The 14,047-nt window shown below is 44.8% G+C and overlaps 8 protein-coding genes across 8 annotated transcripts; 4 read left to right on the top strand and 4 right to left on the bottom strand. All coding sequences in view use genetic code 12, as the record gives it.

Annotated features, from left to right (window-relative positions):
• Positions 1-199: 199 nt before the first annotated feature.
• On the bottom strand, positions 200-3,276 carry DIURU_001220 (uncharacterized protein; the record flags this gene model as incomplete). Its single annotated transcript, XM_034153741.1, has 2 exons — positions 200-2,298; positions 2,787-3,276. 2 exons carry the CDS (start codon positions 3,274-3,276, stop codon positions 200-202), a joined length of 2,589 nt encoding a protein of 862 aa, XP_034013951.1.
• Positions 3,277-3,374: 98 nt separating this feature from the next.
• DIURU_001219 (thiamine diphosphokinase) lies at positions 3,375-4,271 on the top strand (the record flags this gene model as incomplete). Its single annotated transcript, XM_034153739.1, has 1 exon — positions 3,375-4,271. The coding sequence occupies one exon, from the start codon at positions 3,375-3,377 to the stop codon at positions 4,269-4,271; it is 897 nt and encodes a 298-aa protein (XP_034013950.1).
• Positions 4,272-4,515: 244 nt separating this feature from the next.
• DIURU_001218 (mitochondrial 37S ribosomal protein mS38) lies at positions 4,516-4,854 on the top strand (the record flags this gene model as incomplete). Its single annotated transcript, XM_034153738.1, has 1 exon — positions 4,516-4,854. The coding sequence occupies one exon, from the start codon at positions 4,516-4,518 to the stop codon at positions 4,852-4,854; it is 339 nt and encodes a 112-aa protein (XP_034013949.1).
• A 99-nt stretch (positions 4,855-4,953) lies between these two features.
• On the top strand, positions 4,954-5,526 carry HAM1 (nucleoside triphosphate pyrophosphohydrolase; the record flags this gene model as incomplete). The annotated part of the gene is made up of 1 exon (XM_034153737.1): positions 4,954-5,526. One exon carries the CDS (start codon positions 4,954-4,956, stop codon positions 5,524-5,526), a length of 573 nt encoding a protein of 190 aa, XP_034013948.1.
• Positions 5,527-5,647: 121 nt separating this feature from the next.
• DIURU_001216 (uncharacterized protein) lies at positions 5,648-6,358 on the bottom strand (the record flags this gene model as incomplete). The annotated part of the gene is made up of 1 exon (XM_034153736.1): positions 5,648-6,358. One exon carries the CDS (start codon positions 6,356-6,358, stop codon positions 5,648-5,650), a length of 711 nt encoding a protein of 236 aa, XP_034013947.1.
• Positions 6,359-7,205: 847 nt separating this feature from the next.
• DIURU_001215 (uncharacterized protein) lies at positions 7,206-9,242 on the bottom strand (the record flags this gene model as incomplete). The annotated part of the gene is made up of 1 exon (XM_034153735.1): positions 7,206-9,242. The coding sequence occupies one exon, from the start codon at positions 9,240-9,242 to the stop codon at positions 7,206-7,208; it is 2,037 nt and encodes a 678-aa protein (XP_034013946.1).
• A 1,534-nt stretch (positions 9,243-10,776) lies between these two features.
• Positions 10,777-11,334, bottom strand: DIURU_001214 (rRNA-processing protein; the record flags this gene model as incomplete). The annotated part of the gene is made up of 1 exon (XM_034153734.1): positions 10,777-11,334. One exon carries the CDS (start codon positions 11,332-11,334, stop codon positions 10,777-10,779), a length of 558 nt encoding a protein of 185 aa, XP_034013945.1.
• Positions 11,335-11,778: 444 nt separating this feature from the next.
• DIURU_001213 (uncharacterized protein) lies at positions 11,779-14,028 on the top strand (the record flags this gene model as incomplete). Its single annotated transcript, XM_034153733.1, has 1 exon — positions 11,779-14,028. The coding sequence occupies one exon, from the start codon at positions 11,779-11,781 to the stop codon at positions 14,026-14,028; it is 2,250 nt and encodes a 749-aa protein (XP_034013944.1).
• Between the last annotated feature and the right edge of the window lie 19 nt (positions 14,029-14,047).

The raw sequence follows: 14,047 nt of genomic DNA, 5'->3' as shown, positions 1-14,047 counted from the left end.
AGTTTGGACTCCGAAAAAGCTTTGTGTTACGTGCCCCGACAAACGTTTTCTCCGGCAAAAGTAATTCAACACCGAATTGAGTCAAATTTCATGCGGAGCGGTTTGACGAAGTCCGAGCATGAAAAAAAGGAAGACCTGCAGACCATCTATGTAACTTGACTTTCACCATATGGATCAACTATAGAATCACTACGGCTATTTAGTTATCGGCGCCAATGACTTCATATGTGCGGAAGAAGTTGAACTCATCATCCATCATTTCACAGATACCCCTGTTAGGGATATGATCTGTCGATGTTGTTGAAGGGTTTGGCGACTCCGAGTATAACGCTTGCACAAGAGATTTAATCTTGATTAGCCCATCTTTGGCAATCAAGTCCTCTAGCGCTAAAATCAACGTAGTCGAAAATTCAGAGTACCACCGATGATTCCACACTAACAATTTCACAACAGACTCCAAAATCTTTTCCAGAAGCGCATTGTTTGCTTTAGAAAAGTTAACCGTTGTACTCAGAGCCACTACCAGAGAGTTACGTTGGTTGAGTTTGGCCCTTTCAATGCAATAATAGCGCAACATTTCCAATTGAGCCTTTGGCAGGAAGCGTTGAGATAACAGATTATTAAATGCCACCAGACCTTCTTTGAAGTGTTTGAGACGATAAGCAATTTGACCCAAGTTGTCCCACTCCAATGAAGTTTTCTTGTACACCATTTGCTTGGCTTGGAAGTGAACAGACTCAGCTTGCCACATTGTGTAAGCCCTCAAGTCCTCGTAAAGCAACATGAATAAGTTGTCGAGCCAACGTTCACACAATCTCTTTTTGCGGAACTCGTCTTCATCAGCTCCTGATTCTCTTTTGGGCAGCTTTACAGCAACCGTCAGAGCGGCATCATTGTCAGTAACCTCAGTTTTCACCAGAGCCTCATCATCGCCATTGGTAGGTGTCGCTTCGTTAACTGAAACAGTCGAGCGTGAGCGAGTGTGACCATTTGAGGTTTTATCTTTACGGTATTCCTCCTCCATAACAAACACTTTGGCACGGTATTTGAGAAGAGTCTCCCAGCCAGTCTTGTTGACGATATCTGTTAACAAATCATAAGCCTTTGCAAATGTCAGCTTCAAATTGGCTGCGGGCAAATTCATTAACAGAGGATCCAAAGTGCGTTCTTCTGCCTCAACTTCCTCGAGTTGCAAACTCAGAACCCCGTCAAGAGTAACGTCTACCGGCAGCGGTAAGTGCAAATCATCGGGATTACCACGCAAAGGAACCACACGCTTCAAGAGGAATTTCTCCTTGTGAGACGACATTGGGCACGAATTGAGTGTAAGCAAGGCATTCTCAAAGTCGCCGATTTTGGTGTACACCTTCACCAACATTGCCCAAGTCTTGAAGTCCAGAGGTGACAGCTTCACGGCTTGTTTAGCTAGCAGAAGAGCTAAGTCAGTACGCTTTTTGTCGAGACAAAATTCTGATTGCAACAAAAGTAAATCGGCGTTACGATTGTTTTCCTTAATACCCTCCGACATCACTTGAACGGCCTTGACTTCCTCATCCTTCATCAACAAGACTTTGGCGTAAAGAGTAACAACGGCAGGTTCTTGTTCTTGCAATCTCTTTAAAACCTCAAGAGCCAAACTGTATTGTTGGGTGAGCTCAATTACCTTAAGGAACCCATCAACAAGGTAGTTATTGACGATCGTGGGCAGAGGGATTTCAACAGAACATCCAAGTTTAGGACCATCCCAAAATAACTTTTCGAACGCAGCGATGAAATTCGCCACTGTTTCCTTGGAGCCAGAGCCGTTGTTCAAGGGATTAATTTTGCGAATTTCGACCAAACCCCGCATTTTATAGATTTCTTCGTCGTCGGGATCGAGTACCAGCCGAACCATACATGATACGAAAGTTTCCAACCACAAAGCTTCGATATCGTCAGAGCTAAGCTTATCAGTTATCAACTTTCCATCAGAGTCAATGACTTGCGATTCAAATTTCCCTGGAATATGCACCGTCACCCTCATGTCGACCTTGGAAAATGCATTATACGCACAATACGTGAGCTCAGGAACCCTCCAAGACTTCTTCTCATTGAACCAATACTGAGGTTTCAGACTCAAGAGATTGGCGAGACCTTGCAAATGAGCTGCGATCAGGGCAGAGTTCAGAGTGTCAACACCAGTGTAGTATAAAAAGGTACCCAACTCCTTTTGCGACTTGGAATTGACGGAAACCTTTTGGATATTGCAGAGATCAGCCGGGCCCAAATCAACAAAATTGGGCAAACGGCCTGTTCTCTCTGCGAGGCATGCGCCAGGATAATCCTCGCGAGCTCTTGATAGTCAGTATTTGTTTATGTGCAATGTGTCAATGGGACAAAGAATTGCCACCATCTTGAACCTTAAAGGTATGATGCAACTTACTCTGGGATCAGCGCCGCTGTCGTTTGTAGCATATTTGGTTAGAAACAGATTTCGTTCGTTGTCCAGAAGCGCGCGTTGAAAAACATAGCCTCTATCCAATTCAATTCATTTGAAATATATGATCAGGAAAACTTCATTCCAGAGATTATTTAGTCGTGATTCTTGAAGAGTTCTTCCATGACGAGAATTCATTGATCCCCATAGCTTTCACCCAAAATGTGAAGATTTCCGTAAACACACAAAACCAAGTTTTTCAGTTTAGCCGTGCCACTCGTACTCATATGAGCCAAGTCTACACACGTTATCGCTTTTATAAATTATTACTTAATGCTTTGATCCATCTAGGTAGGCCAGCTTACCTAACTCCGACGGGGCCGCTTGTTCAGTTCTTCTTGCATCTGCTTCTCTTCTTCTTCCAAATTGTCCCAATCACGAGCTGTCAAGCAATAACGTTCAGGGGGCAAATTCAACCCCCATCTTGGAATAACTGCCGGTAATGGTTTCGAATTTCTCTCTTCAGCGAGCTCCAATAACAATTCTTTCGGTGGCACTGGCTTGAATTGATAATTCGTCCGAGCAGCGATAGCCAAGCGAATATCATCAGTTGTCACAGTCGTATTGGTATTCGCATTGATATTGCTGTTGGGATTTGTAGGTTTGGCATGGTCATTGTAGGTCAAAGCGTCACGTAAAATCAGAACGGTGTAGCGGTGAGCGAAGTCCATAAGCTGAAGCGGTACATGGTCTTGGTAGTTTTGGACGCCTTGAGTTGCAAATATAAGATGCAATAATCTCACGTCACGAGGGACCACTTTGGACTTATCCTGATTTCCCTCTGAATTAGTGTTACTCATAATCACCAACAGTATTCTGCCATCGACGAAATGGTGAGGGTGCGAAAGCGCATACACACATCCGTGCAGCAAAACTTGATTCCCAAATCTTCTGACAAATGCCAGTGGTAGAGAAGCCAGAGGCGACCGATGTGCCCGCTCCTGAAGGGGATTATAATCTAATCCTGCCCTTTACGTTTCTCAACCATCAAGAAACAGCTTGTGGAGCCCTTCTCATCCTCAATCAAGATCTATCAGGGTCGGGTGTCTTGAAGTTGTGGCAACGAACTCAATTGCATGTTTGTGCTGATGGTGGTGCCAATCGGTTATATTCTTTCTGGAAGTCCGATGATGATCGCAAGAAATACATTCCAGATTTCATTGTGGGTGATCTTGACCTGTTGCTGGTCGAAGTTCGGGATTACTACAAATCACATGGCTCAAGGATTATTCCTCAATATTCGCAATACGCCACTGATTTAACAAAGTCGCTTTATCTTATTCGTGTGTGGTATCGAAATGCCAAGCTCCTTGAATCCGATATAGAGGAACATGAAGGGCTCCTTAAGTTGTCTGACGAGATCAACGAGACTGACAAGCTGACCTCTAATAATGTCTACATTATTGGAGGTATGGGAGGTCGATTCGATCAATCAGCTCACCTGATCAATCAGTTGTTCAAAATTACAATGATGCTTAACCGTGAGCTTGACTTATTCATGATAACCACTACGGACGTTATATTTTCGACTCAAAAGGGTACAAACTACATCACCTATGAAAACAAGCTGTTATTCTACCCATCAAAAAAGGTTCCAATTTGTGGGATTCTCCCTCTTGGCTGTCCCACGGTTTTGAACACTAACGGACTCATATATGATGTTATTGATTGGCCTAGTAGCATGTATGGTGATGCTAGTTCCAGTAATGGTGTTTCGGGTACTAAGGGGTTCATTGTTGACACTACCGAGCCTGTTATCATAAACATCGAGTTTGACATTCTGTTGATACAGTGATACACTCGCACCAAAACAATTGAATGAACCATTGAATTGACGATTTTCAATCATTTGAATAGAGACACTATAAAATAAAAATTCCCAATTGTTATTTGAGTTATTTTAATCGTGGCCATTATGTACTGAAGATGAGTTTGAATCTATGGAGCCTCGCTCCAGTTAGTTGGAGAACAATCGCGATCTACACTCGTGCAGGACCAAAAATTTTCCACTGCTATTGAACGCATTGACATCGACTACCATGTTACGGGGGGTCTTCAGAGCACTTCCCACCATACCCATGAGGTTTATGAGTGCTGGGCTGTTGGTCAGACGCACATTCGTTATGCCCCAGTTCGTCAAACCTCAAGAATTCGCCATCATACACGAGAAACTACCAGTTACGATCGGAACTATTACTCGTGAAATTCAAGAAAATCAAAAGGTACTTGACGCTTTTGGTGACCTGACTGAAGAAGTCGACAGAACCATGTATCTTGATTCGGTTTTAAGAAAGAGACGATTGAAGATGAAGAAGCATAAGTTGAGAAAGAGAAGACGTGAGCAACGAGCTTTGAAGAAGCGGTTGGGTAAATTGTAACGGAATTAGCATCTTGTACATAGGGTAATCCGATGGTTAATGAGAACAGCGTAATTGTGTTGTGTTATCAGGAGAGCATTTCTCACTTTTCTCATCGCTATGTCGAAAACACTCACCTTCGTTACTGGTAACAGTAACAAATTAAAGGAATTCCAGGCCATCCTTGGTGGCGATGACGGCAAAGTTGGTGACTGGAAGCTCACCAATCAGTCCGTTGATCTTGATGAGTTGCAGGGCACCATCGAGGAAGTTACCATCCACAAGGCAAAGCAAGCCGCCGAAAGAATCAAGGGTCCCGTTGTTATTGAAGACACCTGTCTCGGGTTCAATGCCATGAATAATCTTCCTGGACCTTACATTAAGTGGTTTGTCAAGCTGATCGGTCTTGCCGGGTTGGTCGACATGTTATATAAATTTGATGACAAAAGCGCTAATGCCATCACGACGGTGGGTTTCTGTGAAGGTCCCGGTCATGAAGTGAAATTATTTCAGGGTGTCACCACAGGTGTGATTGTTGACTCGAGAGGTCCTACTGATTTTGGGTGGGACTCTATCTTCCAGCCCGACGGATTTGAAGAGACCTACGCTCAGATGAGAAAAACCTCTAAGAACAAAATCTCGCAACGGTCTAAGGCTTTGGCTAAGCTTCGGGAGTTCCTCGAATCTAACTAAAGTTATATCGGTTTGTTTATATTTATAGAGTGCTCGGTTCGATTATATGTTTTGATAAACTATTAAAGTCATGTTCTCATTCTATCATTATGTCGTTGTGGGTATGATTGGATAGTAAAAGCTAAGATCCAAATATCTCTTTGATTTTTCCAAGGAACAGTTTGTTGCGTTTCTTCTTCAACTCATTTCCTTGAGACAGAATGGTGTAAAGATTAACCTCAGGGGAAACGGTTTGTTGCATAGGATTCAGAGACTGCGATGCCGCCAGCTTAGTTGTTGTTATGTTCCCGAAGCCTCCGCGTCCTACCAGAATCGACTTATTCAGCGGCACGACATTCAACTCCGGCTTGCCATCAACGTCCTGAAGTCTTCTAGTGAAGTCAGGATTAGAATTTTCCACCATGTTACCATACCCGCCTCTTCCGGTACTTACTTTCGCTGTGTGTAAGGTGGGGTAGTTTTCGCCTTGAGCAACGATCTTTGGCAGGGGAGGGGCTCCCTCGACGGAAGCGATATTGCCAGCGCCGCCTCTGCCCGTCAGATAGTATGTCTTTTTATTATGCAGTGTTGTTGGATGCAAGTAGTGTTCATGATTCAGAAGGGACGTAGTCAACCCCAGACCCAGGCGATTCAGCATCACGGGTCTCATTGACGCCGAGCGATTCAGTGCCACAGGACGAAGAGGGTTGGACCGAACGGGTTTCACACCAAACAGGTCTTGCGACAGATGAATCGAGTGATTATCACCGAAAGCACTTAACACCAGCCCACGACGACTTTGTTGGTGCTGGTGCATTTGGTGCTCAATGTTTCCAGCTCCACCACGACTCATACTTGGGCTAATCCGGATAGTTGTGCCAAGATTTGGGAGCAATAACGTTTCAAATTGTTGTTTTCGATACAGTCAAATAGATGGCTCACGTATGGGGCGGCACGCTAATTTTGTTGGCTCAATTCTTTAGACTGGAAATGGCTTAACCCCACTGAAACGTTTTTCCGCAGGCCGGAACGCTACGTTATATGCAGGTGAGTCGTGACAGATTATTGCCACAGTGGTAGTATTGTAGCGAAAATTATGGAGGATTTTAAATGAAAATACCTGCGTAGATTATTAGATTTATTGCTTTCAAGGGCAGTTGGTGCTATATCCATTTGTCACAGTAGAGTCTATATATATTCAAGCACGTGACGCAGTAAAAAGAATGGCGGGGGATGCATTCCCCGCCACCACCGCAATTCATCACCGAGGATTCCGAAGATAGTAGAGATCTAGAACTGTATACTTGCCATCGGTATACAAATATCCAGCTTGAGACGATACCAGAACTTTGACGACAACATATAAAATTTCGTGACACATTTCGGTATTTAAAGCCCGTATACTTCCGGACAAGCGGACGTCAATGGAGTGAGTGAGACGATATGAGGTAACACAGCCACATCGATAAACTGATAAGATACTGAAAAGATAAGTATCAGAGTGAACTCAATACATCTACGACGATTAGTTAACAGCATAACAAGCTTTGATGCTGTGATACAAAAAATGAGAGCTAATTGAACATGATTGGGATTAGCACGTTACAAACACATAATTACACAATTGAAGAATCAAACAAAGAGCACCAGGCTGCAAAAATAATTCGTTGTCGTACCACGTTACTTCTCGGTAATCAGCTTCAAGCGGCAGGTTTGAACGATACCTCTTGAGGCAATTGTTCCAGTGTTAAATTCTGGTGAGATTGTTGTCGAGGAGGAGGCATCGACATTTTTTTGGGCTGGTTGTATTTATGATTGTTCTTCCGCTGACCAGTAAACGGCATCTGGGTATAGTTTGACTTGGGTTGGTAGGGGGTATTCATCATCGGCATGGGTGGTTGAGGAACCTGTTGGTAATGTTGCTGATGGTGCATTAAATGAGCCATCTGCGGGCCATACGCCAGAGCCGTACCATAAGTGTATGCCGAAGCCATTTGAGGCTGTTGGTAATGTTGGGTGGCGTATTGCTGGTTGTAGAATTGCATCAATTGAGCTTGAGCTTGCGGCAGCATCCGTACAGGTGCTCCTAAAGGATCCCGATGAAGCTTTTGTCCTTGAACAGTGGGAGGATGATTGTTATTCGTTTGTTGGCGGGGATGGGGGTGGTCAGGGTATTGATTTGGATTAGTTCGTGTCAGCTGACGGCTTGCTTGGCCTTGTAGTTGATGGTATACGTGCCCGACGTTGATTTCACGAGGGGGTCTCGGTGGAGGGTTAGCGGAACCGTTGGGCATGGCTTTTTTGGTAGGACGAGAGTTGACAGCCTTATCCGGTGAGTTCCCTCGTTTATTATTTGCCACTGGGTTCACTTGGTCATCTTCATCATCCGTCACTAAGTTTCTCAGCAGTACATCGGAATTGTAATCATCAACATCTATAACGTCATGCGCCAGAGTGTACTCCAGAGCGTCTTCAGATTCTTGACTCACTTTATCCCCAGGAGCCGTAGTTGATGTTGTCGGAGGATCACCGTTAGTCCGGATAATTTCCACGAGGGCAGAGTCCGGAGGTTGGTCCTTGCGTTTAAACGACAATTCCCGCTTGACAGCCATGGGTGCACTCTTACGCGACGGCGTTTGTTGCTCCATTTCAATGCTGTCATCAGCAAATGTGTTCTTTTGATCAATATCAATTTTCTTCTCAAGTGGCAGAGGTACTTTTGGTGCATACCGGTCTCTAGTAGGAGTAACAGTGTGGTGTGACTGTTGCGAATCCAGTAACAGCCCGTGCGATCTCGTATTCAATTTTGCCATACGAGAAGGCAGAGGGCCACCTGCAAGCGAATCTTGAGAGCCGATCCGTTTAAGTTTTCCGAAACCACGGCTCAAATCACGCGTGGAAAGGGTACGGAACTTTGCGAACGTCGACTGAGAGTTTGGCAGAGCTGAGTTCCCCAGGTGACTCGTCAGAGTAGTGTTCAGTCGCTCAAGAATCTCTTCATCACCGGGATTGGTTGACTCTTTCGACCAGAATTTAAGCAGACGGATCGTGCCCTTACGTGACAACCCCCGCTTGATCAGAATTTGAGGCGGGGGAGCGACCTCAGGCTCGATTTCATCAACCTCTGGCTCGGGTAATTGATTTTGATGAGAGGTCCCCTGACCGCTTGTTTCTTCATTCAAATCAACAATGGCATTTGGTCGACTCTCAACCTCGCCGGTTTCCGACTTGGAAGGCGGCATCACCTGATCATGGGTCGACTTTGTGTGATTATGACTGATGTGGCCTGCTGCATCCGCCGGTGAGTGGGTCTCAGAAATGTCGTCCGGCGTCACCGTTTTGTCATCAGAATCCTCTGTTTTCTCACCGTTGATGATGAAAAACAACAGACCCACAAGATCTTCGTTGTCGGCGATGTGTAGGAAATGGTCCAGGGCGTAAGCCTCTTTCTTGAACTCCCGCTTCTGCCGTTCCTTTTCAGCCTCGGCCGCGCGTGCCGCCGCCTCTTTTTGCTGCTGCTGCTGCTGCTGTTGTTGTTGTTGTTGATGTTGTTGTTGAAACGAATGAAACGCGTTGCTCAGAGACGCTACCGAGTCGACATGATCAACCACTGGCAAATTCTGGCGAAGTTTATTCGACAGTTCGTCCTTGTTGAACACGTTTTTCAACTTTCGTAATAACAGGTTCAGCAGTTTTTCCAACATTGGTGGTTCGGTAGCTGGGATAACCAGCGTCATAGTTTAAACACAGGGTATAATACAAATGGGAGAGGATAGTTGCCAGGCGAAGTTGGCGAATTGGTCAGTCACGCAATGGGGATCGGCAACGGTATATATGACGAGTGTAACCGAATATGTCGGCGCTCAGGGGCATTATATTTCAGCCAGTTGCCGCCAAATAATACTGAGTTTTAGCCGAGAATGGTCGATAATGCGGGGACATGACACTACCTCCCACCCACCTTGTCAAATCTGAGAGAAGCAATCACATTAAACGATAGGGTCATTAACTGCGGAATTCGGATAATACCCTTAATATTGTGTTAGCTCTCTTTGTGACAGTGTATTCGTTCGGATAATGAAGCAATTACAGAGGACACGAGCCACGCGAATTACATACTGGATGTAAGGGGTATACCACCTCGATAAAAAGCCGCGACAAATTCGCAAAAAATATTCTACACTTAAGTATCCCCAACAAGCTCAGTGGAGCCTATTGCATAGCCATGCAACCCCCCTTTCCCCCTTCCTGAGGCAAGCCCTCGGACCATACTCCAGACTTCGGTTGGAGGTCTTATGAAAACAAGTCAATTACCTTATAAGCCTTATTGCCACCCCGTAACGCCTCAAAATCGGCTCCGTGTGGTTCACGAACGTATCGATACAGGCTGAAAATCGTCGGCAATTCGCTTTGGGCGAGACAAGACAGCACAGCACCGCGCATTTGCTGCAAAGTCACCTTCACTTTTCACTTAGGCGCATCCTGTTCTTTAAGTTTGAATCTCTCAAGGGACCCTTCCAATGGAATGTAACTAAGGGCTAGATCGATCGCGTAAACTGTCATATATAGCATTCTCTCTAAACGTGTATTGGGCTGCATGACAAGACCACTTTTGGCTTTAGCAAGAACTCAGATCTTTTTGATTTATTTAAGTGTGTGTCTCATATATCCCGAACACAGATGCATCAACCACGACTTGGCAAGCAATCCACTATCAGCCGATGTATACGAAACGTGGTGTAGAATTTCCATGGTGCTTGAACGACATATGACGATGTCAATCGTGGCGGTGCTAGGATGAATGTTATATTAAAGTCGCTTCACTACTGTTAAAACTAAGCTTGACTTCGATCTAAATACGTTTATTCATAGTCGTATTGCAAAGATTACTCTAATCAATTACATGCTGCAAAATTAAGGCGTCAAATGGGGTAAACTTAAGGGTGTTGATGAAGCTAAGATTGGATCATGAAGACCAGCAACAGTGATTGCAGCGTTGAGTTTCGCCACTTGTTCAACCAACTTCGTGTATGAATGCAATAAGTTTGAGTAATTCTGCGAAAGCGAGAGCGAGGGTTGGTAGGTGTGGAGAGAAATAGCAATTGGTTCGTAACCCCTCCATTGTATGGGATATTGTGGTTCGTCAAACACTACTGGTGCCCCATCAACTGCAATGAATGAATTATCTTCACTAAAATTGGGAGACTTGCGGTGACGTTTGCCCATGGCGGAGTTAGGTTGGAAGAGTGCGCGAAATTGTTTACCTCGCTCTCAAAAGACGTCAGGCAATCTTTCGATGACATAAGTTCTGCCCCCAACTGACATGATAGGAATACCAGGGACCTTACGAATCCGGCGTTTGAGATCAGCATCATTGGTTGCAACAATGTAACATTTGTGCTGCATGACACGATTCACCAAACAGTCATCGGCGTAAGTCCCCTTGTGTGAGCAAGACAATCTTTGGATCCGCGGGTCTTTAGCAAGTTTGAGGGCGATTCTGTACTTAGGACCCAACTTTTCGAGTTCAGCCATAACACAGTCGGTGATAATGGGAATACACTTCGCCAAAAGACAGTCCATCAACCCTCTGACAATATCGATCTTCTTTTGAATGGAAAAGTTCACAAAGTTGGTATCAATAAGAACTTGGTAGGGTGGCTTGATAGCCTCGTTGTACTTGAAGAACAAAGCCAGGGACACTTGCGGAACGCTTTTGGTGAGCTCGGGGTCCTTCTTATCCTTCTTGGCTTCTTCCTCTTGCTTCTTGTAGTTAGCGACGGTGCGCTTCATCACAGAGAACTTTCTTGTCTTCTTAGCTTTACCCATGGTTGTACGCAATGATTGAAATGGCTGCGATAAATGAGATGGCTGCGATGACCTTGAGTGCGCACTAAAGTCAAGATAAGTGAGTATGGAGGGGAAACGCATCCAACAGCTCAAAAATCATAGGGTTAAGGATCGCAAAGTTGTCTTGCTTTCTTGCGATTGAAGAATATCATCCACTTAAGAATTTTGGTGTAAGCCCGATCAGGGACCGTAAGTCACATACAAGTGTTTACGGTGATGGTTGCAAGGGTGCCTCAGTCGTAAACAAAATCCGCCCTAGACTCTACTATATATCAGAATTTTCTATATATCAATATTCTCTTCATTAGATTATAACAACCAAACGCATTCTATCAATTCTTGTGGTGGTGTTATTTTCCTGCATTTAATTTCCTCACCCCAGACCGGTTGAGGAGCCCTGCAAGAACAGGTGTCATCAGAAGAATGAACCTACGAAGTCGCCTGACAGGCTCGTGGGTAAACCAAAAGGAGGTGGCACAGGTGCAGCGATTCGATCAATTTCGAACCATTGACTGGGTCGAGGATGAGTTGGATGAGCAGCGCCAGAGGCTTTCCAAAGTCAAGAACTTGAGTGGCACGACTTCTTTCAAATCAAAAGTGTATGCTCTGATGCAGAATTGGTTGGTGCTTACCGTGATGGGGATTATAATCGGAGCCATTGCCCTGTGTCTCAATATCATTACGTCGTGGGCGGCGCTGATAAGAACGGGTCACTGTCCCAATAACTTCTACCTTTCGCGAACCCTCTGCTGTTGGTGGCAAAGCGAACATTGTCCTGACTGGCACTCGTGGACCAGCTTTAGCTTCCTCAATTATCTCGTGTACCTTACGGTATCAATTTTGTTGGCTTATATCGCTGCAATTCTCGTTAAGATATATGCTCCTCTGGCAGCGGGGCTGGGGATCTCAGAAATCAAGTGTATCGTCTCAGGGTTCGTCATGGATGGTTTTTTGGGTTGGAAAACCCTTGTGATTAAGTCTGTGGGATTGCCTTTAGCAATTGCCCTGGGCTTGCTGGTTGGGAAAGAAGGACCTAGTGTACACTACGCCGTTTGCGTGGGCAACGTTGTAGCACAATACTTTCCTCAATATCTCAAGTCTGCTGCCAAGGGTCGTGAATTCTTGACCGCAACTGCTGCTGCTGGTGTGGCTGTGGCATTTGGGTCGCCTATGGGTGGTGTTTTATTTTCAATCGAAGAAATATCATCAGTTTTCCAACTTGCGACAATCTGGAAACTGTACTTTTGTGCTCTCATTGCCGTGACTACTTTAGCAATCATCAATCCATTTCGTACCGGTCAGTTGGTGTTGTTTGAAGTGTCATATCATACCAATTGGCGTTTCTTTGAAATACCTGTTTACGTACTTATAGGTGCATTCGGTGGCGTTTACGGGATTCTTATTCTGAAGCTTAACATTCGAGTTGTGGCATTTCGCAAAAAGTACTTGGGAAACTACGCAGTACAAGAGGTGGTTTTATTGGCTCTCTTTACAGCGCTGATTGCATACTTTAATGAGTTTTTGCGTCTTGATATGACAGAGGCGATGCAACTATTATTCAAAGAATGTGATGATCGTAAGTTTTCTCACGATCTTTGCGACCCCAACCTGAAGAAAGTGAAGCTTTTTTTTGGGTTGTTGTTTGCAACAATTGCTCGTTGTTTCTTAACAATCATCACCTATGGTTGTAAAGTCCCCGCAGGTATATTCGTCCCGTCGATGGCTGCAGGAGCGACATTTGGAAGGGCACTTGGTATACTTGTTGATGCTGTCTATCAAAACAATCGTGATAGCAGTTTGTTCAGTCGTTGTCCGGCCGAAGGTCATTGCATCATTCCTGGAACTTATGCATTCTTAGGGGCCGCAGCGGCTCTTCTGGGCATCACTCATTTGACCGTCACTGTTGTGGTGATTATGTTTGAACTTACTGGTGCCATCAGGTACATCATCCCTACCATGATTGTTGTAACAATTACGAAACTTATAAATGACAAGTGGGGTCATGGTGGTATTGCCGACCAAATGATCAGATTTAACGGGCTTCCATGCATTGACCCTAAAGAGGATTTTGGGTTCGGCAGCACTACTGTGGATGCCGCCATGACACCGGTTATCGTGACATTTTCAGCATCTCGAGACCAAGCATTGACACTTGGCCAGCTCAGAGCGACTTTAGCATCCACAAATTTCCGCGGATACCCTATCATTCACCTGGCCGAAAATTGTAGATTAGTGGGGTTTGTGTCTCGACTGGATCTTGAAATTATGTTGGAGAAAGACTACTCCACAGCTGCTGATGATGTGGAATGTAATTTCGATCCTAATACTGAAAGAGCTGAGCTAGCAGACTTCAAAACCTTGATCAACAAAAGTCCATTAGCAGTGGCGCTTGGTACCTCGCTTGAGTACGTACTGGACATATTTGTGCGTTTGGGGCCTAGGTACGTCCTTATTGTGAAGGACGGAGCTCTTGTGGGTCTACTAACAAGGAAAGACATCTTGCGATACGAATATACCTTGCATCAAAGTACCACGCAAGATCCTAGATCTCTGGCAAACAACGACGCAATTGATGCTCGCATATGGGATTCTATGCAACGTGTTTCGACGAATGTTCGCCGATTAGTAGGAAGAGTTCTACATCGGGATGAAAATCGATACGTAGCTATTTAATATGTACAATTAATACACT

The sequence above is a fragment of the Diutina rugosa genome (genome assembly GCF_008704595.1).
Source record: "Diutina rugosa strain CBS 613 chromosome Unknown scaffold34_size146191, whole genome shotgun sequence".
Taxonomy (NCBI): domain Eukaryota; kingdom Fungi; phylum Ascomycota; class Pichiomycetes; order Serinales; family Debaryomycetaceae; genus Diutina; species Diutina rugosa.
This window is presented reverse-complemented; position numbering and strand designations above follow the sequence as displayed.